This window comes from Schistosoma haematobium, chromosome 1 (genome assembly GCF_000699445.3).
Source record: "Schistosoma haematobium chromosome 1, whole genome shotgun sequence".
Lineage (NCBI taxonomy): Eukaryota > Metazoa > Platyhelminthes > Trematoda > Strigeidida > Schistosomatidae > Schistosoma > Schistosoma haematobium.
Genome location: NC_067196.1, coordinates 64,937,307 through 64,959,278, shown reverse-complemented (window position 1 = coordinate 64,959,278; position 21,972 = coordinate 64,937,307). Strand labels below are relative to the sequence as shown.

At 36.9% G+C, this 21,972-nt stretch overlaps 2 protein-coding genes across 2 annotated transcripts in view; one reads left to right on the top strand and one right to left on the bottom strand.

Annotated features, from left to right (window-relative positions):
• The window catches only part of MS3_00001869 (uncharacterized protein), a 50,853-nt gene extending 41,953 nt beyond the window's left edge, over positions 1 to 8,900 (bottom strand). Inside the window, exons 1-3 of the mRNA XM_051209374.1 lie at positions 7,793 to 8,900; positions 3,298 to 3,372; positions 1,119 to 1,276 (exon numbers count right to left, since the gene is read on the bottom strand). Coding sequence (XP_051074827.1) covers positions 1,119 to 1,276; positions 3,298 to 3,341 — 202 coding nt within the window. The 5' untranslated portion in view covers positions 3,342 to 3,372; positions 7,793 to 8,900. The remainder of the gene's footprint in view (positions 1 to 1,118; positions 1,277 to 3,297; positions 3,373 to 7,792) is intronic.
• An 11,139-nt stretch (positions 8,901 to 20,039) lies between these two features.
• NAA50 (N-alpha-acetyltransferase 50) lies at positions 20,040 to 20,930 on the top strand (the record flags this gene model as incomplete). The annotated part of the gene is made up of 1 exon (XM_012937740.3): positions 20,040 to 20,930. Exon 1 carries the CDS (start codon positions 20,310 to 20,312, stop codon positions 20,928 to 20,930), a length of 621 nt encoding a protein of 206 aa, XP_012793194.1. The 5' UTR covers positions 20,040 to 20,309.
• Between the last annotated feature and the right edge of the window lie 1,042 nt (positions 20,931 to 21,972).

Here is a 21,972-nt window from a genome sequence, read left to right as displayed (position 1 = left end):
TGCATATATAGTCAACAAAATTCGAACGACATAAACATGTATCCTGGAGCCTATTATATATATGATATAATATGCAGCATGCTTTAAGAAGACAATGTTTGAAAATAGTTTGTTTAGTTTATTTTAACAATTAGAGAAAATGAGGAAACATTAATAATTTGTTTTACTTTGCCTTGATAGACACGATAGTTTTTATTTTAAAGTGGACACTAGGAGTTCTATATTTCGTCAGCAAGGTATGAATATTAAATCACTAGAATAGAATTCGATGGATAGTATTTTTTTAAACTTCATTCGATTCATGAAACATAATTTAACTTTCTTTCATGCATTCAGTGAGCCATGTACGTTAGCAGAGAAATGATGCATGACACAAATATCATTTGGTTCCTATCTTTCTAAGACAAGTCAATAATGTAGAATACACGCTGATAATTTAGAAGAATTGCATCAGCATGAAGACAGTTTTTCTAAACGAAATGACGTTAATTAGACTGAAATATGGCTGAAGCTAGGAAACCTCACCGATAAATTTACATCAACTTGCAACCAACAACAGGTACAGCTCCTAAAGTTCAATCCCTAAAGAGACTGAGGATGTACACTATCAAATACACAGTTTTTCAGTTTGCCTCTCCGAATTTTCTAAATATTACAAAATAGCGAAAACTACTTCTGGACAAAACAAATTCCCTAAATTAACTTGAATGATATCAATTATCTATTAACAAATAGCTTACAACAACATGAATAATAAATTAAAACTACTTGTCTGTTTTAAGTAACAGGAGACACTGTGCATACTAGCGATAATTTCTAACTTCAGTCATATATAATAAGTAATTATAAAGTAATATTAGAAAAACATCAATAAAATGGTGAAGCAGTTATTCGCACTTGTCATTTCATAATAGCCTCCTCTTTCTTTTACATTTTTTTCCACTTTGTCAGCCTATTCATAAGTGTAACCAACTTATAAAGTGTTATTTACGGGTGAAAATGAACAACATCCCTAATCATTATCATTTTGATGTGCTTTAAAAACACTACAATTATAAAAGCTGTCGCAATGAATAATAATAATAATAATAATAATAATAATAATAATAATAGCTTACAATTCATGAAATTAGTCAAAAGTTCCGGGTGATTAAGAATATCCTCTGACAATGAAGAACAATCTCGAACTAGACTGTTGACCAAGCCAAATAAGTCAATACATACATTGATATGTGTGGCAGACCATTGATTTAAACGACCAAGTGAATTGAGCAACCTGAAATGTATGATAATGAAAAATGAATAAGCATAGAGTTGAAAAAGTAAAAGTAAATGAGAAATAAAAGCACGAATAAAAGTAGAGTGAAGCTAGGAAAAGAAAAAATGTAAAATTCCTCTAATAATAATTTATTCGACAAATTCATATACTTTAAATAGGTTACGATACAAACTTAGTTTAATGACTACAAGCCATATTCGATGTATCAACGATTCATTGTTTTGTGCTTTATTATCATTTATTATTGTAACATAAATGTCCTTAATATGTAATTCTTGAGATCTCTTCAATTAATTATATTTTTTGATCACACAATTCTGATGTATGAATGGAGTTATGACTTTACGAACTAAAAAATTGGCTTTCAAATCAAGTAAAGCATGATCAACTTAGATTCAACCTACATCAATTCAAAGAGATCGACAACCAGTAATCTAACAATACATGCTGCTGAGAGATGAGTATATCGATATACATTCAACTACTGAGCTACATTAGTGTTATATTACATACAGTGTGAAACATAATCATGAAGGTTTGTAGCCATCAGTTTTACATTAGATCGTTTTTGATTACAGGTATGAAAGACAAATGTTATTAATGTTGTGTACCCTGAGATGAAAAATTAGTCGCGAAGCTCTCACCACCATCTTAAACGACATCATCAGCAAGATCTTAGAGAAAAGTATTGTAAACATTACTCCACAAGTGAATAAAAGATTGTCTTATTAATATGATTTTGAACTAGTCGAAACTAATAATTGTCCTGTCATTGATTAAACATTTATTTTGATTGCTTTTTCCATTAACAAAAAAAAACTTCAAACTAAAAGAAGATTACTTCTTGACATAAACGAAGAGAACATGATTTGATTTTAAAGGAATTTAAATCTAAATGACATGTAAAATAATTCATGATCAGATAAAATTACTACAATTATTCATTGTGAACGCATCTTTTATTAGCACAAAAATTTATATCATATCAATGTTCAATTGACGGTTACATAGACATCAGTTAACAAACTACAAACAACAGTAGAACTTCCAGAGAACTTTGCAACAGCGATAGTAATTATCTAGTACGAAATCAGGTTTCGTGCTCTTAAAATTGTGTATTAGATGTTTTATGCATTCAGACATTGATCTGTCGTAAAGTCAGCTTGAGTTTCATTGATAGTTTAAGCTAATAAGAATTGTCTCCGGAAAAACAAACCAAACCAACAGCCTTGAGTGATTCTAAGAGTGATCTTGCGGTTAATCCTAATATCCTAAGCCCTGACGTCATAATCTTAACAATCAGAATGCAGGTTGTTTAAACGACTACCATTCCCAAAGCAGTGGTTACCGGTGTTTATCTAATCCATTCAATTATCAAAAACATCCGTTGCACTTTTAGTCTCGGTCTCCCAAAAAAGTGCCATTTGTAGTAAACTTGCTTCCCCCTTTGGATCCCATATCTTACCTGAATATTATTTACTGCCAATAGAAATACATAAGATGCTATTCCCCAATAGTCCGAAGTTCTGTAAGTGACTGACGATCATATTACAAATCAAATTAATTAAATTAAGAAATCTGATCAAAAACATAGTTTCCTATATCAGACTATCGACATTTGTACCTCAGAAATCACGTTTCAGTTCTAGAATTGCGATATTCATTCCGACTGTCAGTTGCTTTTCGTCTCAAAACCATCAGCATAGTTTATTTCCAGATTTTTTAATTGTCAGCACATCATGTATGTCTGTAAACTTAATTATCAAATTTATGCCTGGTTATTTTTTGTCAATATTACTGTTTCGTTTGTGATCCCATAGTTTTGTCAACAAGATCTACTACCTTTGCTTTTGGAAACTCAATATCCTTAAACTTGAAAAAGAAGTTGCTTACTTATTGGCTCTGAAGACAGAGGTTAATACTCATGGAATATACTCTTTCCTTGCCACTGGATAATCAACGCTCAGTTGTAAAATAAGAATACATATCATTATATACCAATAAATATTCACACTCACCGAGGACGAAGAACAGAGCTATTTCCAACAACCAGCTTGTTCATTACACTAGCCACAACGAATTGACGAAGAATCCTGTTATAGTCAACAAATAACGCAAAACAATTAAAATTATGTAAATATCTATGATAAATAAGCGTAGAAGTAATGGATTAATTTTATGTAGAAAAAGGTTACTAGCCATCCAGAAATTCTAGTAAAAACGATATCTATTAGGAAAGCTAGGAATTGCATGGAATCAGTATCCGTCACTAAACGAAACTTGGTGAGAATTAAAATTTTTGTAGGATACGATTAATTCACTGTATTTTTTGGCTTATGGTTTTTACGCAAGCTTATGTAGTTCGGGATAGTATATTTAGCTGATGAGTTCATACAACCCGATGCTTTCAGGCAAGACAATCAAATTTCGTTTTTACAGATTGACTACTTACAAGTAACATATATTTCAAAACGAAATTAATCTGATAACATTATCAAAGCTACCTTGCACTGAGGATAATGAGTCGTTGATATACTTCTTTTTTCCAACTCTCCCCAGAAAAATTTAGGCGAAAGATATTTCACAAGATAAGAACTCTGTTAAACACATAGGATACAATATAGACACCTAACATTTTTACATAAGGAATTATGTAATTTTTTTGAAACATGTCAAACAGGACATAGAAGTTAAGGCAAGTTGTTTACAAATTCCAGTGTTAAAAGCAACAAGATAGAAAAACAGTACGAGATGATGTCAAATAAAGTCAAATTCTGACTCCTGAAAAGTAGGATAAGAAATTTTTTGTTCGAAACTCGACATTTTTGGTAACTATCAGCAGTTATATCTCATAGCATCGTAATAGAACTGAGTATAATGATGAGCTTGAAGATATTTGATATATAGTAGGATTCCTTTAGCAACATATTGAACTTGCTAGTAAAGTTTATCGTATTAGTTATACGAAATGGTAGACACAAAAACATTTCACTTTTTAGTGCTAAATTACGATATTCAAACCAGTCCAAATATCACTCTAGATTTGACAAGCTTGAAATCATCTTAAGTATTGATCCATACTTAGATAAAACTTAAACGACCTTAGAGTCTGTGGCTAGCAAATATATTATCTATAAACCACAATTCGACTACGGTTTCCGAATAGAAACTGTATCTGATAGGCCAGAATAACAAGTTGAGTGTGAACCATGCGTCACGGACAGTTCAGATGAAGGCTCCCACAATTTAATTTAATTAAAGACATAGAGAAAGTGATAGTTCTGTTCAAAACTACCATTAGTGATTTAGGGATCAACTATGTAATACCGTTGTAGGGTTAGAAAATATGTTTGAAATAGAACTCTAGTAACTACAAATATGTTTCATAATATGAATGAACATCTGGTTTGTCCGCTACTGGAATTAGAATCTTTGGATTTTAAGAATCATATAAACAAAGTTAATTTCTTTGGTGGTAAACACAATCGTAACAGTCGAGAATGACACTCAATTGAAACATTGGTGAAATTATCCCATAAAGAATCGTATCTTTAACCTTAAGAAAGAAACCCATTAGAAGCTGATATTTTATCCAAACCTAAATCTGCCATATCATTTTCGGCGCTACTTGCGGTTCAATGACATATCTTCATTCACACTTCAGGCTGTGACCAGGTGCTAGGCAGGTAAAACCCAATATAATCTGAGTCGAACTGGTATTCAAAGTGTTCTTCACATAAATTCAATGAACTGATCTGAAAATGCACTCAACCTTCAGCCATTAGGTTGCAGTTTTGAACCCCATCCTAACTATCTTAATTCGAACAATAAATTAGTCTTCACGTAAAAAGTATGGCATCAAATAGAGCAGAAAAATTTTTATTTGGCTAATAAGTTGAGTTATATATTTTATTAATTTTAATAACCCCCGTTCAAAACCGATTTGCAAACATGGAACAAAGAGTCCTTTTTTGATTAGGTAGACGATTAAATGGTGTTTATTGCTGTAGAGAAGGGATGTTTGTGGTCAGGTTAAATGAAAAGTATGAGGTAATATAACTACGTAATGGAGTAAGTTGTAAAACATATTTTATTATTTTAAAAAACCCTAACATTCTGAAAGCGACTGTTAAAGAATATCCTAACAGTTTTATTAACAGCTCCTTAGTAGGAAACAAAAACCTACAAAACCTAATTGTATTCCACAGAAGGACTGAGAGAGTCTTAAATTTTAAAGATAAGTGTTTTCTATCAAGTTATTGCAAAGATCAACCAGACCTGTACGTGTTAACTTTCAGTAAATATAACCGAAACAATATGATAGCGGTTGAAATCAATATGTATACAATAGGATTTAGCACGTGTTTATGCGTGCATAAGATACAAATATCTATCTATATCTATCTAGATACCACGTGAATAACTTTTTTTTCGACAAATCATGTAAACAAGCAGACAATATATAAAAGCAAATCCTTTTAATCAATAGATGCACTATAAAGTGAAAATTAAATCACTTTTTGGCATTTCTTTCGATTGATTATAGAGAATAACAAAAAAAGATAAAGTGTTTTAAAAGTATTATTATGTAGATATAAGATGTTTTAAGGAAATGACTAAGAGAATTTCACTCAAATAACGGATACAAATTAATGGTATATATTTAATAAATAATAAAAATATCAAAGAGAAATTATGATAGAAATCTCTAACTAAGAATTAAAAATAATAATAATAATAATTGGAATTATATATTTAAAAAGTACTAGAAAAACACATAACGATATTGTGAAGAATAAAATAAAAATTTTCGTGTTTTATTATTATTATTTCCTTGAAAAAGCTTGGACCAGATTGCCAGGCGAAACCGTTGGATTTACTTTAAATTCTTTCGCTGAGATTTTACAAATACATTCTTCCTCTTTAATGTTTCACATTAACTCGGCGCCCAAATATTGTGAAACTATTCGATATTATTATTTTAAAGGTTTTCAGGCGAGTCTGAAATCTTTAAAAATTCTTACGGTAATACATTGATCTATTTATAAGAAATTGAAATTTGGTACAACAGAAAGATCAAGAGATGTGAAATATAAAATAAGATGTGATTATGTTTTGAAAAATGAAGGGAAAATTTCATTAAATAATACTAAGAGGAATATCAGTAATAGAGGATACAGCTCGTATATGAATACAAACTTTGTCTGATTAATAGATATCTGTAGCAGTTTATGAAGAACACAGTACAGAATCACAACAACATCACTGGTCTGTTCTTTTTTGAACTGTATCTGTAGTAGTAGTAGTCATCTCACCTGATAATTGTGAAGTGACATATTGTAACCCAAAACAATTACCTTTTATTTTGAAGCATAATGTTACGAGCTGACTGTATATATGCTTTATCTATTCAACTAAAGTGTTGAGAAGTAATTATCAGTAAGACACTATGGATAATATATGTAAGCGTCGACGAAGTTAGTGTTTTAAAATGATATCACCAACATAACTTATGATTTTTAATACATCCGAATTAATTTTGTTGAACGTGAGTATCGCTTACACAGTTTTGATATCGAATGTATGTAATCCCACAGATGTAACGATGACAAGGGATAAACAAAAGTAAAAGGCACATACCGTGCGCCAAATGATGAAGTTAGATTTTGGTAGCATGTATGTCACTGCATAAAAAAACGATTTCATCAACATAGTAAAAATTGAGAATGAATCTCTAAGGTAACAGATCTATATTCAGTTTATCACACATTTTCGAAAGATGTATTCAGTTTTCTAACCAAACTGTTGCCTCCACCATACGAAAGAGAAACGGGGAAAGTGTATCCCCGAGATATTGTAGCTTCAACTATCAACAATACTTTTCTGTTTTTGACGCTCATAGAGAGTTATCGGGTACGAGACGAACTCGTTAGATCTACTGGACCTGCGGGTCAGGTAAACTGTCACTTAACGTGATCCGCTCAATGTCCTTGATAATTGTTATTTAGCGTGCCATTCACTTTACACATTACGCTACAGATACCGGGTTTCTAACCACTAGTGGATTGAATAAGTTGGAACAACGCTCGCCAGATGCAGCTGTTTTTCTTGTGTCAGTAAAAAGCTTAGAGCACCAAATTTCGAAGTCCTTAAATCGGCTGTGAAAGTTTGCATGCGTTTTTGTATTCACAGTCAGTCGTAATAGATATTTAAACATAAAGAAGCTTACTTAAAGTTAGCATTACGCCTTTTATATAATAAGAGGAAATTCAACAAGTGTTGACATAAATATCTAGTTTACTTCAACAAAGTAGTAATTTGAAAGTGTTACCGGGAAAATTGTGTTTTTGACAGTGAACTTGTAAACAAATTTTTTCTGGACTATCTATACCAACCAAGTGAGTGAACAGTATGCAAAATGTCCTGAAATATTAAAAGCTCAAACAATATGAACTTAGACTATTGAAGAAGATAATATTGAACATTGATCAATTTTTAATGCCGAAAACTTACCGAATAGATTTTATTACTAATAATGGATCATCTGAGCATATATCTTGTTCGACCGAAGCTTCGAGACGAGCAACCACTTCTTGCCACAAACTTGAAACACCTGAACTGTTTGCCCGGTCTGTAGGTTGTTCAAAAGTGGAGAGACTCTGAGTGATGTTAGAATCAATAGATGGCGTCTAAAAGCAATCGGAAATACAATTATTCTTGACTATGTCATTACGAGAAACCAAAATTGGATATAGCTTTGAAAAACATAAGTAGTAACTAAAAAAATCCATACATATTTACTCATTAGATAAGTTCAGCAGATACACTTAAGACGCAAGTGTATCAAACATCTTTATTGATTCACAAGTGTAATGTATGACTAAAAGAAAAACATTTAACAAACAAGTTTAAAATTCAACATAAATTTGAAAAGTATTTTATTATTAACGAACACAAAACATAAAGCTTGGGACTACAGTGTACTGCTACGGATTACTACATTTTACAAATACTACAGCACACGGAGAGAAAACAAAAGATGAAGATGCGCTAAAATAGAAAGTCAGTAGAGTGAGTTCATACACCGAAATATGATCCGCGCTAATGCAACAGTAAGTGGTGATTTCTACTTTTTTATTGAAAATTCAGTAAGTTATGTACAGTTATAACTCACCAGTTTTATGTCCAGACCGATAAGCTACAACAACGTCGGATTAAAATTATGGCCATATAGAACAGTTAAAGCCAGTATAAAAGATTGCAGCAGGGGCATAAAAGAGATATGGAGAAAATTATAACCCTAAGAAGGAATTAAGTGATATCGGAAACGAGTAACTAACACTTCCTTTATTTGTGGCAAAAAACGCTATTTCCTTGGGTAGATGAAAAACTACAGGAATACTTTTGCTAATTTTCATACAATGAATGTGATTATAAGATAAATCACATGACAAACAAGTATCAATATGCTTAACGCCGCCTGTAGCACTTCTAGGGTTACTGCCGGTCTCCAGCCCACACAAAGGAGAATTGTTGGGCATAGGATCAGAAACCTCATCCCGCAGAAAATAAGCCTGATAAAAAAATACTAACCAGAATAAAAAATCTAAACCATTTAAACTCTGTCCTCGGAGTTGAAGGACTTTCATTCAAAAGAATTATTATTATTATAATTATTATTTATTTATTTATTTATTTGAAGACATGAATATTGGTACAAGAGAGCGCCAATATATATGAGCCACACAAAACAATGAGAATTCGAAGAGAAGTAGAAAAAAAAACTAAGGAGCGCAAAAGAAAAAGAGAACAATGACGAAGAGATTGGAGTAAGGTAGTGTGGTAGTAACGAGGGAACGAAAAGGTACAATCAGAAGAAATCTTTCACGTAAAGGAGACACAACCACTTTTTATGAAGAAAGTAAAAGAAGGTTACAGCAGGATCGCCACTGGCTTCTATTCTGAGCCATATCTGATAACGTCTCTAGCCGCTGTGTAGCACCATCTCTCAGACCCCAACCAGGGAGTCGTGAAGGACCAACAGAAGCCAGTCCTTTGCAGCTTTCTTTCATACCACGACACCATGTCATGCACTGACCACCTCTCCGCTTCTTCCAACCAGTCCCAGAGTCGGCAAATAATGCACGACGTGGAATTCTCTGGGACGACATTCGGAGAACATGTCCAAGCCACCGAAGTAGGTGTTTCAAGATGGTGACACCAATTGAATTATCATCTCTGTGCCCGAACACACGATGCCGAACCTCTGCATTACTGACATGGTGTTGCCACGGAATGTCAGCAATCCTTCGGAGACAGCGATGACCAAACACAGAGAGTCGTCTAACGTCCTCAACTCGGAGAGACCAGGTTTCACAAGCATAGAGCAAAACTGCTCTCACCGACGCGTTGTAGATCCGGCCTTTTACAGCCAGACTAACATCACGAAGGCGCCAAAGGTGGCCCAGATTGGCATAAGCCGCTCTGGCTTTCACTATTCGTGCATTGATCTCATCACTCACACCCCCACCAGCACTTATGCAGCTACCCAGATACACGAACTTCTCAACTACGTCTATCTGCTCACCATCCAGGGTGAGTACAGGATTGGAATCCTGCCAGTCTTGTAGAAGTACTTTGCACTTCGAAGGTGCAAAGCACATACCATACCTACGGACACTGATTGCCAACTGATTAAGTGCGGATTGCATGCCTTGGGCAGTATCGCACAGTAAGACAATATCGTCCGCATACTCAAGGTCGAGAAGTCTTTCTCCAGGCAACAGATCCACACCACCATTACTTACATCCATCAGAGCTGTTTCCAGAATGTCATCGATGGCAAAGTTGAAGAGGAATGGTGAGATTGGGCAACCCTGCCTAACCCCACTGCTCGAATGGAACAATGGAGAGAGGTGGTTGTATGCCCTCACTCTGCCTGAGGTGTTTGTATATAGGGCTTTTAGGATGTTAATAAACTTCTCAGGCACACCCTTCTTCAATAGACAATCCCAGAGAACAGTCCTGTCCAACGAATCGAAGGCAGCCCTGATGTCAAGAAACACTACGATTGTTGGCCTTTGAAAAGTATGGCGGTGTTCTAACATTTGGCGGAGGGTGAAGATATGATCAATACATCCTTGACCAGAACGAAACCCAGCCTGCTCCTCGCGAGTCAATCTTTCTCGGGTTTTGAACAACCTACGAAGAATGACGGAACCCAATAGCTTGGACGCAATCGGAAGTAAACTTATCCCCCGATAGTTGTTACAGGAACGACGTGAACCCTTTTTAAAGATAGGGACAACTATCGACTCATTCCATGACGTTGGTACACTCTCTAGTTCCCAAACGTTTGTAAACAACGTCGTCAATTCCTTAGTCAAAAAGTCACCACCATCTTTAAAAAGAGCCGGAGGTAAGTCATCTGGGCCAGGTGATTTGTAACGTTTCAAGAGTTGGAGTTCCTTGCGGACTTCCTCCTCATTTGGTGGATCAGTCGTCACCGGCCATGGAGGGCAGGACAGTCTGACCGATGTTGCCGGAGCAGCAGGCCAGTTGAACTGCCCTTCGAAAAATTCTGCCCATCGTCCAAGACGTCGATGGATGTTAGTGATTGGCATCCCATCATCCTCGCAGATTGTTTCACTCACACCAGACTTCTTGCTGCCAGTGGCTCGGATGAGCTGGAAGAGCTTCCGGTAGTTACCAGATGCAGCTGCTGCTTCCAGCTCATTAGCACGCATCGACCACCAGGCTTCTCGGTCCTTACGCAAGCTTTGCCCAATTTCCTTACGTAACATCCTTCGTTTATGGTCAAACTCACGGTCAGCCGGAGTAGACCGACGGGCTTCAATGAGTTGTAAGGAACCTGGAGAAACCCAGTGCTTAAAAGCGGGACGTTTCGCAAACCCACAACTGACTGTTCCCGCCATTTTCATGGCGTCATGCAATTGCAACCAATGCTCATCTATACTTTTCGGTGGAGTGGTAGCTAGCCTAGAGGCTAGCTCGGTTCGATACTTACTTGCAACAGAAGTTGCAACCAGCTTGCTAACATCAATCTTTTGGTGGTGGTCACTTCGTTGGCCACTGAAAAGTAAGGCAAGATTGGCGCAGACCAAGGCATGGTCAGAGTCCAGATAGGTACTCCAAAAGGAGCGGCAGTCTTGTACACAACCACGCCAGCGGTAGCTGATCGCAATGTGACCAATCTGAGTCCAGGCTTGAGATGCAGAGGGAGGACGCCAGGTGGCACATTGGCGATGACTGCGCCGAAAGTTAGTGCTAGCCAGAAACAGGTTGCGGTCTGTGCAAAGTTGCAGTAGACGGTCCCCGTTATCTGACCTGCGACCAACGAGTCCCCATCGGCCACCTAAACGACTCTCTTCTGTGCCTAGACGCCCGACCTGGGCATTCAAGTCTCCGGCTAGTACTACAATATCTGTCGAACGCACTTTCTGGAGAAGAACTGATAACTGGTGGTAAAACTCATCCTTGATTGCATCCGGGCTGCAATCTGTCGGGGCATAGGCGGAGATGACGAAAAGACATCGTTTCTCACGCCGATTTCTTCTCACTTTGATGGAACTTTCTAATCTAACAGCACATAACCGACTGTTAATGGGGACCCAATCGACTAGTGCTGCCTCAGCTCTAGCGCTTAGTGCGACACCAACGCCAGCAAGACCAGACGAAGATGCCACAGGGTCCCCGGATAAGCGCACGTAAAACAAGCTTTTCAAAGCGACAGATGGAGATCGAATTTGTAGTACTTCGCCAGAGTCTTGAATACGGGTCTCGGATAGACAACAAACATCAATATTAAGACTTTCCAAAGACATAGCCAGCCCTATCTGTTGTCCGACCTGCATAAATGTGCGAACGTTGAAGGCAGCCAGTTTGAATGGTGCACGTGGTTTCAGAAAAACTGCTTCAGTCCTCGTATTCGGTGGTAACATACAATTTTCAACCGGACAGTGACTCGAGGACGTTTAGATACAGTCGAATTTCCACCAAAGACGAGCCGCTGTATAAGTATAAAAGAGGGTGAATAATGACAATAATAGTAGTAGTAATAATAATAGTATTAATAATGACAATAATTGTAATGATAATAATCTGAATCAATTGTTTGTTTTTCAAAGCGAGAAAGGTAATTTCCATAGGCATAAAGAGTTCATCAATTTGTGTGTGGGCTGTGATACTGCCCGGGTGCCCAAACCGAAGCAGGTGGTTTTCTTAGGGAGCCACTCCCCGAGCCTTTGACCTAAAGGTCTAACCCACAAGGCAGTGGAGCATCGTAAGGAGATGCAGTCCCATGGTAGCCGGTGACCAACGATTGGTTCATACGCCATTTGTTCCCGCAGGATGCTGGAGCCCATGTGCACCATTGATTTGGAATCCGGTTAAAGCGCCGGACATTCGCTTTTCGTCCTCTCATTTTCGTAAAGAACACCCCGGCCACGAGAAGGCAATGAGTAGGACTTCCCTGGCAGAGGCTGTATACGCGTGGCCGTGTGAGAGTATTTCGAGAGGGAGATCGGACTCTCCCCACTCTCGGCCGTACCAGGGCATTCAGGGGGCAAGTACAGCTCACATTCATAACCACATATGTTGCACTTAAATGGATGTATGTATTTACAAACAATATATCAACAGATCGGTTTGAGATTTAGATAAATAATAGATCTATAGACTGCAATCATGGAGGTTTACCAAAATGGATTCTTTTTTCATGGGAAACGTTCCATCAGGAAATTTTACCATACTGGGACCAATCTTTTACTTAGGTTTTGTGTTACTTCTGAGAGGATCCTAACCACATGCATGGTCAGCTGTCAACAACTAATACCAGGTTTTTCTGACGCAAAACAAGTGGACCCTAGTGTATACTGTCATAGCATTGGCTTTTACACGGTGAGCGAGGCTTGCGGTCAAGTATATAAACATATGGTGATTACTCATTTTTCATCTTGTAAAGATTAAATTGGCAGCAAAATTTTATGCATATACCTCCTACGATATACTTTTCGTTATACTAGTGACAACAACTTAGATTTTGTCGTGATGATAAGTAAAAAGAATCCTAGAAAACATTCAGACGGGAGCTGTATCAGCCTGAAAAGTGCTAAATAAACACACTCTCTAACCTCTATGAGTTCCGAAAAACCGATACGTACACATGACCAAATAAAAGTTTTAGAGTTAAAAATATGACTAACTGGCCAAAATAATTAGTTAAGTGACTTTACTACCATTTAGAAAAGGAAATATACCGTTTACTTTAATCTTAAAGACCCATTACATGTTTAAAACCATCTTCCATATATTTATATAACACTAAGAATACTAGGAACGTGAGATAATAGGGGGAAAATGTAAGACCTAGGTCGGGAAACTATTTTCCCACAATCAAAGAAAACCCTAGATGAACAAATGCTGACACTTTAGTTATTGGACACACTCAGAGACAAATGAACATTACTCTATCACAATGCAAATACTAGCTGTGTTTCCGGAAGGTCGGTTAAATACTGTAAGGGTTTAGTCGGGATAGAACAGGTTTTTTTGAGGGTAGAGGTGGTTTCGAAACTATTATCAAAAATACGGAAATCAGTAATTCATATGGCTTGGATTTTCATGTAACGTTAGAAATGAAAAATCACTGACAGTGTGAATACGTTACTGTGACGATTAGAACATGATGGTTCGTCTTATAATTTACTGACCTTTTTTAGGACATAGAAAAATGAGTAGCCACTTGATCAAGAAAATGTGATACACCAGGTAGTCAATTCTGTCTGAAAATTTTTAGCGGAGATTGAACGTGACCGAATAAGCGAGCGTTAATCAACGTAATTTTTATATAACAGTTTGTCTTGCAATGTTGTTATCCAGAGCTAAATAAGATACCTTACATCCGAAACTAGTGATGAGTGATTAGTGTGAGAACAAAACTTTGGGTCATTTTGTCGTACTTAAATCAACCAACAGCGAAAACTTTTGCTGTTAACTCACGCTTTTGTACAGTCATAGCCTGGAGTGTTGGTAAAGGACTCAAGTTACAAACCTGATACGACGATTTGGTAGGCTAGCTTGTAGAATGCATGTTTACTCATTTAGATGATTCACAAACTACGCGATAGTTAGTGACAAAGCCTTACCATCCAGAACTTGGTAGGTTGGATGAGTTTTAAAGTCACGGAAGGAGAACTACGCCTTGAAGATTGCTGAATAATAGCCCAGGTGAGTTTTTATCTCAGATGTTTGACAGCCGGGATTCCGTTGATAATCATGGCTGAAACAGTATCGCGCAGGTGTTATCAACTAAGTTTTTTGGACAAAAGTGGAAGGCGGGGTACTGCCTGCTGAACTCCTATTAAGTTATTGAGAATAGGATGACACGAGCCGGAGTTGTATTAGACTTTATTCGAATATAAGATATAAGCAATATATTGTCGTTTCAAATCCAAAATGTAAGCAGCAAAATATGTCCAGAAATGAACTAATGTAGTCAGACGATGATCTTACATCGAGACCTGATATTGTAAAGAATCGACCAACCAGGGTTTTCATGATAGCCCCAATATTGTTGCCTGTTCATTTTTACGTTTAAGGAAGTCCAAGTACAGAAAGATAACCGAGAAACATGCTATGTTTTAGATATCACCACCCAAGTACCCGGAAACGCCCTTACGCTTTAAAAAAGTTGTAACACTATAACCAAGACTCCAGGGTTAGGTAACTATATTGTCCAAATGCATAATATCTCGATGCAAATTGGAGTAACCTTGCCATCGGTTAGAAATAGCATACAATCTCCTACAAACATTGCTGTCTTCAATGGGGAGAGTCGTAAACCTGAACGCAGAACTTAGAACTTCAGGGAAATACAGAGGGTGTCGCGGAAACTCTTCAGCATTTCGCAGCCAATCCTGTTTAATTGTTTTTGTTTTCGCTTAATTAATCTTACTGGTATCTACTAGAGTGAATACCAGTTTGTGCTATTATGGTGTTCCATATGTAACACCTCGTAAAAATCACTTGTAAGATAACAAATTTTGCATGAGTTTCCAAAAGCATAGTAAATTCACTGAGACAGCAAATGTTATTTGAATACAGGAAGAGAATACACAAGTCAAAACTTGAATATACCAGATATAAATGGCGTGTAATCCCATCCTCACAAACCCCGAGCCGAAATGAGTCAAAACTTCAGTACTATCGAACTTATTGATTTTAATGAAGAATACATTTGGAATTATTTACGAAAAACATGTTTCATAATGTTAACCAAAATAGTCAAGTATGAAAAAAAAATCTACCATTAGGCCAGCAGACCGAAAAAGCGCCCAATAAGGTCAAATGTACAAAGTACAATCAGAAGCTATAATGTGTTTGTGGTCCTTTGAGAACTTCAGAAAAAACAAAAATCCTTGATCCGTCTAGATACCATGGCTTTAATTTCTTCATAGCTAGTGTTACTTTTCCAAACTCCATACGTATGTAAAGCCAAATGAACAACAAGGAAAAAAAGAAATAGGTAAGAAAATAACAAATTACATCAGTAAGATATGACATGCGCTTGCGCAGTAATATTTTGCGGTGATACCATGAAAGTCTAAAGTAACTGAAAAGTATTGTCAAATATCAATATGTATGAGCCATACATACGTAGTGAAAATTAAATGAATCTGGGAAGGTGATTTGTGTAAGTGTAACACAAGATATCATCTTAATGATAAACTTCAAACTTGTGAATTCCTTATCAGTGATTGTGAACCATCTATCCTAGATCCTTATTAGTCACTGAAGGAGGTTCTAATGAAATGTCTAACTACTTATTACATACGGAATTGAAGTGTAAATAAGTACATACGAATAAAAAGCTCTCTCACTCTCATGCGCAAGCAAGAAATTGCTGCTGTTGGTTTTCGGGTTTAAAAAGACAATATTCAAGAAATTCATTTATCAGAGTGGCTGGGGCATGACTTTTAAATAAAGCTTCTATAGCATTTTCCCCCGAGGCTAGTTGTCCATAGACCCACCGTGATAAGCAGGTGGTCATAATCCTGTGATTTTAAGCCGTATACTTTTTGGCGTGTAGCGGTAAATAAATCCCTATAACAAATAGTTTCGTAAAACTTAGATATTGAGTTTGACCCCATTAGTTTTACTGGACATACCCTAATTTCAGGATATCCGTCACCCAACTTCAAAAGATCACCATTATGTAAATTATGCTGTGCAATTCCTATATGAACTAGTTGGCTTGCATCATATACTTTTCGACGCATCAACTATCTCCCAAATAATACTTCGAACTACGTTATCCCTGTGTTCCAGTTTAGCTGCTCTTGGAATTCTGAACTATAAAGTATTACGGAAAACTGTAATGTCAGGTACTTAAGATCCGTGATATTTTTACTTGATTCTGTATGAAATTCCGTTATGGGTGTCATATTTGTTCGCTTAACGCGATGTCTTTCGGTTTCGGACACAATGTAAACACGTTATACCGGGAAGCATATGAATATATCGATGAATTTAGGCTGCCTAAAGGCGTGTCCACGTTAGTTGTGTCTTTGGGTATTCCGATTTCAAGGAAACGCATACCAAATGTAGTAAAATTTTGAGGAAAAATGTTCCTAGAAAGAGATGGTGCATAAGGATGACTTAGTGGGGATGCCTTACGGCTGTAGATACATCTTAAGGGGTTCTTGAATTAATGATACCTACTTGGCCACCTACTAAATATGTTCACAATATTACACCACAATCAGAATACACCAGTGAAAGAATGATCTACAGGATGCTCTCATTCAGATATAATCGAAAAGTTTCGCCAGAGACTATTACACTAAAGTGGATTGTCGGTTTTTGATCCGGAATAATGAAACACCAATGAATCAAGTATTTTAAATGAAGAAAAACATGTCGGATATTTCAAGATATTCTTAGTTACTTCTATTTCAAACAACAACTAAAAAGCCACTCAATTGAATATGAGTTGAGTAACTGTAATTTGCCGCATAAAAGTTAATACTGGAGATTATTTGTGAATTCAAGAAAATAAGCAAAATAGATCGTTCGATCAAACTTTTGACCTTGCTAGTTACACAGACCACAGAGAGTGGTAGATTAGTTTCCTGAAAATTATCTACTTAATAACTTTATAGTATCCTAATTTTAACATATCAGATCGTGTAACATCAAACATCTGGGTACCTCAAACGGATAGAATGTCTGGTTGAAGTACGACCACTCCATGTCTGTATATTCAATGAATTACGTAAAATTTGTCTCCTATCTGTTGTTGAAAACTTCAGTCTTTTAGTTATCGCTAGGCTTTTCGCCTACATAAGATCATATATCGGCTAAGTCAATAACAGATTTCAAATTTAGATTTGTTTAGTAAGGACAGAAGGCCTATCTTATTCCTTTTCTAGTATGCTTCTATGGGTGTCTAGTCTTCTTTTGAATCAATCTGTTGAGGGCGCGGACACCATTCCTTCGGGTAACAGGTTCCAAGTATTGATGACTCAGTGTGAAAATCTGTATGTCACAGGTATTTTTGCTCAACCTTGGCTTTTCTATGTACTCTGAGATGTCCCAATCTAGTGGGAAGAAAAAGGGAGGATATATTAGGTCCAAAGTCATTTCTTAGTATTCTGTACATCAAAACTAAATCACCTCTTAGTCTGCAATAGGACAGAGTAAGGAGGTCTAGATTTTCAAGCTGCTCTTTTTATGGTAAATCCCGGGGTTCTGGAATTACACAGGTAGCTGCCCTCTGTACTTTTCCCAGGATATCCGAGTCACCTATTAAACAGGGGATTGCAGCCTGAACGCAGTTCTCAGGCTTAGTTCTCACTAAGGTTGTGTATACTGTAGTGAACACGGTAGTATCTAAATTGGTGAGTATCCTTTTTAAAACCCATAAGGTTCTAAACCCCTTAGCTGCGACCTCCTGGCAATGGGCCGTGGTCCTAAGATCATGACTCACTGTCACCCCAAAATCCTTGTGAGTCCGTACTACTGGTACTTGTTGGATTATGGTCTACTATTATATTAATACTGCTCTAATAATCGACCTAATCCTAACATTGTAGATTTGTCATAGTGTAATGCTGGCACTTCCCTCATGTTGTACTTGTTTACCTTTGTATAACCAAGGTGCATTTAGACACTCTTTGCAACGTTGTTACGAATCAGCCACTCTTTAGACCGGTTAATCACATTATTTTAGTCTGCCTGAAGTGTGCATGCATCTGCGTCTCCGGTTATTACTCGCCAGATTTCTACGTCAGCCTATAACAACATTGGGGACTTTACTATGCTTGACAGGTCACTTACATACAGCATAAAAAATGAGGGACCTAGAGCATAACTTCGCAGTATTCCACTATATGTATTTGTTTCCAAGTGAAGCGCTAGGGAATTACTCTCAATTTCTGTATACGACCCACTAGGGAATCCTTAAGGAATTTTAGTAGAGGTACTCAGTATCAAGATTTTCTAGCTTCAATAGCAGTTTATTTGTTGGCACCTTGTCAAATGCTTTGCTGAAGTCTGTGTAGATATCATCCACTCATTTTTTGTTGTCTGGAGCCTGTGGAAGTTTTCTTATTCCTGTTTTATGTATGGTGGTGAGGATTGCATCCTTCCAGTTCATAAGTAACACACCTTAGTCAAGTGACATAATGAATATCGCAGTTAGTGTAGCGGCAATATATTACGTTATTTGTCTCAGGATTTCAGGGTATAGTTAATCCGTTCCTGCTAACTTTTCCGTGTCTAAGGTGCTAAAAGCCTTAAGTACATCGTCGTGACCACAGTCCACGGTGAGCAAACGATTTGTTAACCTTGTGTTTGGGTGTAGTACTTCGTCTAGAAGGGGCTCCTGAGTGGAAAATGTCCCGAAATAGTTTTTCATAGCTTCTGCCTTTTCATGATCATCCTCTATCATTTCAGATCCACTCCCTTCTTTAATTAGGTTGTAAATCCAATGCTGCATTTTTGTCCTGTAGTTTGTGAACGAGACTAGTCTCTTAGGCTGCCTGATTGCAGATTGTGCCGACTGCCTTTCATATTTTCTCTGAGCTTCCCGGATTTTAATATCACACTTATATCTTACCGACCTATAGCGTTCCATATTGCTTGCTGTGCCATGGCTGATGGCAACTTTCCAACACTTCTTCTTATGTCTAAGCAAACGTCGAATATCCCGGACTATCCAGGGATGGCTATACTTCTTCTTCGAGACTGTTCAGGGTATATATGGTTGAGTCACCCGATTGTATAACTGCCTGAAATGAGTTCATGCCTCTTCTACTGATGCCTCTGAGTCAATTTCCTAGTTTTCAGCAGATGCTGTAGAGTTTATCACCTCCATGTCTGCTTTTCATATGTTGGGACGGGACGGCGCAACTGTTTGACAGGCCATCTCAGCCATGAATTTGGATAAGTTAACTGCCTGATCTCATCTCTTTAGAAATGGTAAAAAAGTTATTTGGCCGACATCATCACCGTGTATGAAGACTAAGTCCAAGAGAGGCGAGGAGCTTCGTGATTCCTATTCGGTGGGATCTCCAATGTACTGGTATAAAGTTAGTGTAATTGAGGTTTCTAACAGTTTGCAATCAAATGACGATGTCGATGACCCTATTTCTAAGTTGACCCAGTTTATAACAACAAAAATAATGTCATAAAGCTCAGCCATTCTTCAGAGATTTCTCAAATAGTGGTTGCTGTTTACTTTAGTTAAGTGCATACTAAGGCGATGACATAAAGTACTATTCCACAAACATTTACATGACAGCTCTGATTGTTTTGCTTTTCGGTTTCATAGGTGGTAAGGCTACAACCGTATCTTTCTATTACAACCAAAGCTCCTCCACAAGACAGACGCAAGTTCGTATAAATAATTCACTAAATCTGCAGGACAAAGTTTGAGGTTTGAAGTTATTTCGCGCCGAAGTTGATCATCTTCCCAACCGCGGTTATACAACTTTGGACATTGCCAGCAATGCTTGCTGTACATTCAGAACAAGGTGGTACAGTCGAACATAAAGGTAGGAGTACTAATGGGAGCAAAATTTACAAAAAGATCGAGCTCGGACAACTTACTCCTCATAATATCAAGCAATTCAGATTGATAAATCAAACTGTATTCCCAGTCACATACACAGAGAAATTTTATAGTGATGTTCTAAAGAATAGTAAGATGTGCAGACTTGCCTACTTTAATGATATCGTCGTTGGAGCTGTTAGTTATCGGGTAGAGAATGTTGTTGTGAAGAATGTCGATTTGGCTACGGATGATAATAACGGCCAAGCTAATCAAACTATCAAGAAGTGTTATATTATGACTTTGGGATGTCTTGCACCATACAGAGGCTACGGTGTTGGTACGCTTATGTTAAAACATGTCATTAAGAGCTGTTTAAAGCACGGTGGTATTAAAAGTATTTATCTGCATGTTCATGTTGGTAATGAAGGCGCAGTAGCGTTCTACAAACGTTTCGGTTTTGAAATAACTGGAGAAGTTAGTGATTACTACCGCCGTATTCATCCTCAAACTGCCTACGTGCTCGAAAGGTCCTTATCAGCTACAGAAGCTAGGGAATCCGACTCTGAATCCGATTAAACACTCACTCCAATGTAAATACATCATTTATTTACACTGTTAATAAATACACCAACAGCATCTTATCCACTCTCTTTTTTGTTCAACTCCATATACTGCCAAAGTGCAGGTTTCATGAAGGTAATCGCTTAGTTCGTATCTTTTGGGTTAGTAGAGTAGTTCATTCACCTCAGTCCACTGGTCACTGATATCACCTACTTCAAAACTTTTGTTACATATAATCTAGTATTTATCGTGACTAGGTACATGTTGGTAGTCCGTAACTAACGTGACAAGCTTTATTATAGTATATTGGTTAATATTATGGTGGTACGGTTTGGATAGCTGTATTATCATCCGAGAGCGGTCATTTTAGTGATCTGGTTATATTACTAGTTCCTCGTTTGTACTTATGAATAAATCTTTTCAGTAAAACTGATATGTCTATGTGCAATGCTTATATTTATTCACCGTTTCCTGTTTTTATCTTTTCGGTCAGTTTTATCAAGTTATGTCTAAGGTCTCCTTATTTTATTTTTCAAACTCACATTCGCCAAGCAAGTGCGTTCACATTGTGTAGATAATATAATAAAACGCCCCCTCCCGATTATCACTACATATGCTTACTAATTCACACCAATGACAGGCATATGGTACCATTATTACTGCACCAAGCTAGGTTTTCACAGTTTGTGGAGTCCCATCAATATTTGAGTGTAATAAGATTGTCATGTTTAAGTAGCCTTATATATGACGGTGCAAATCAGTGACCAAACATATGTTCGTATGAGGAGCTTTAGACGAAGACAAGATAAACCTTAAGTGACTGAATATCGTGTGATAAGAACTATGGTTTGTTGTTTAGAATTCGATAATTCAGATTGATAAGCCGTAAATTTGGGTTTATTACCACTAAGAGTTTTTAGTTTTGTTCTGAAAGATTGGGAGCATCAAAATTCACAGTTAATAAAGCTGACCAAACGTAACTTATGAAGCGTGCATTACTGGTCAGTCTATGTTTTTATTCTAGTAATTATACATTTTCAGCCTCACTTTTTTCTCA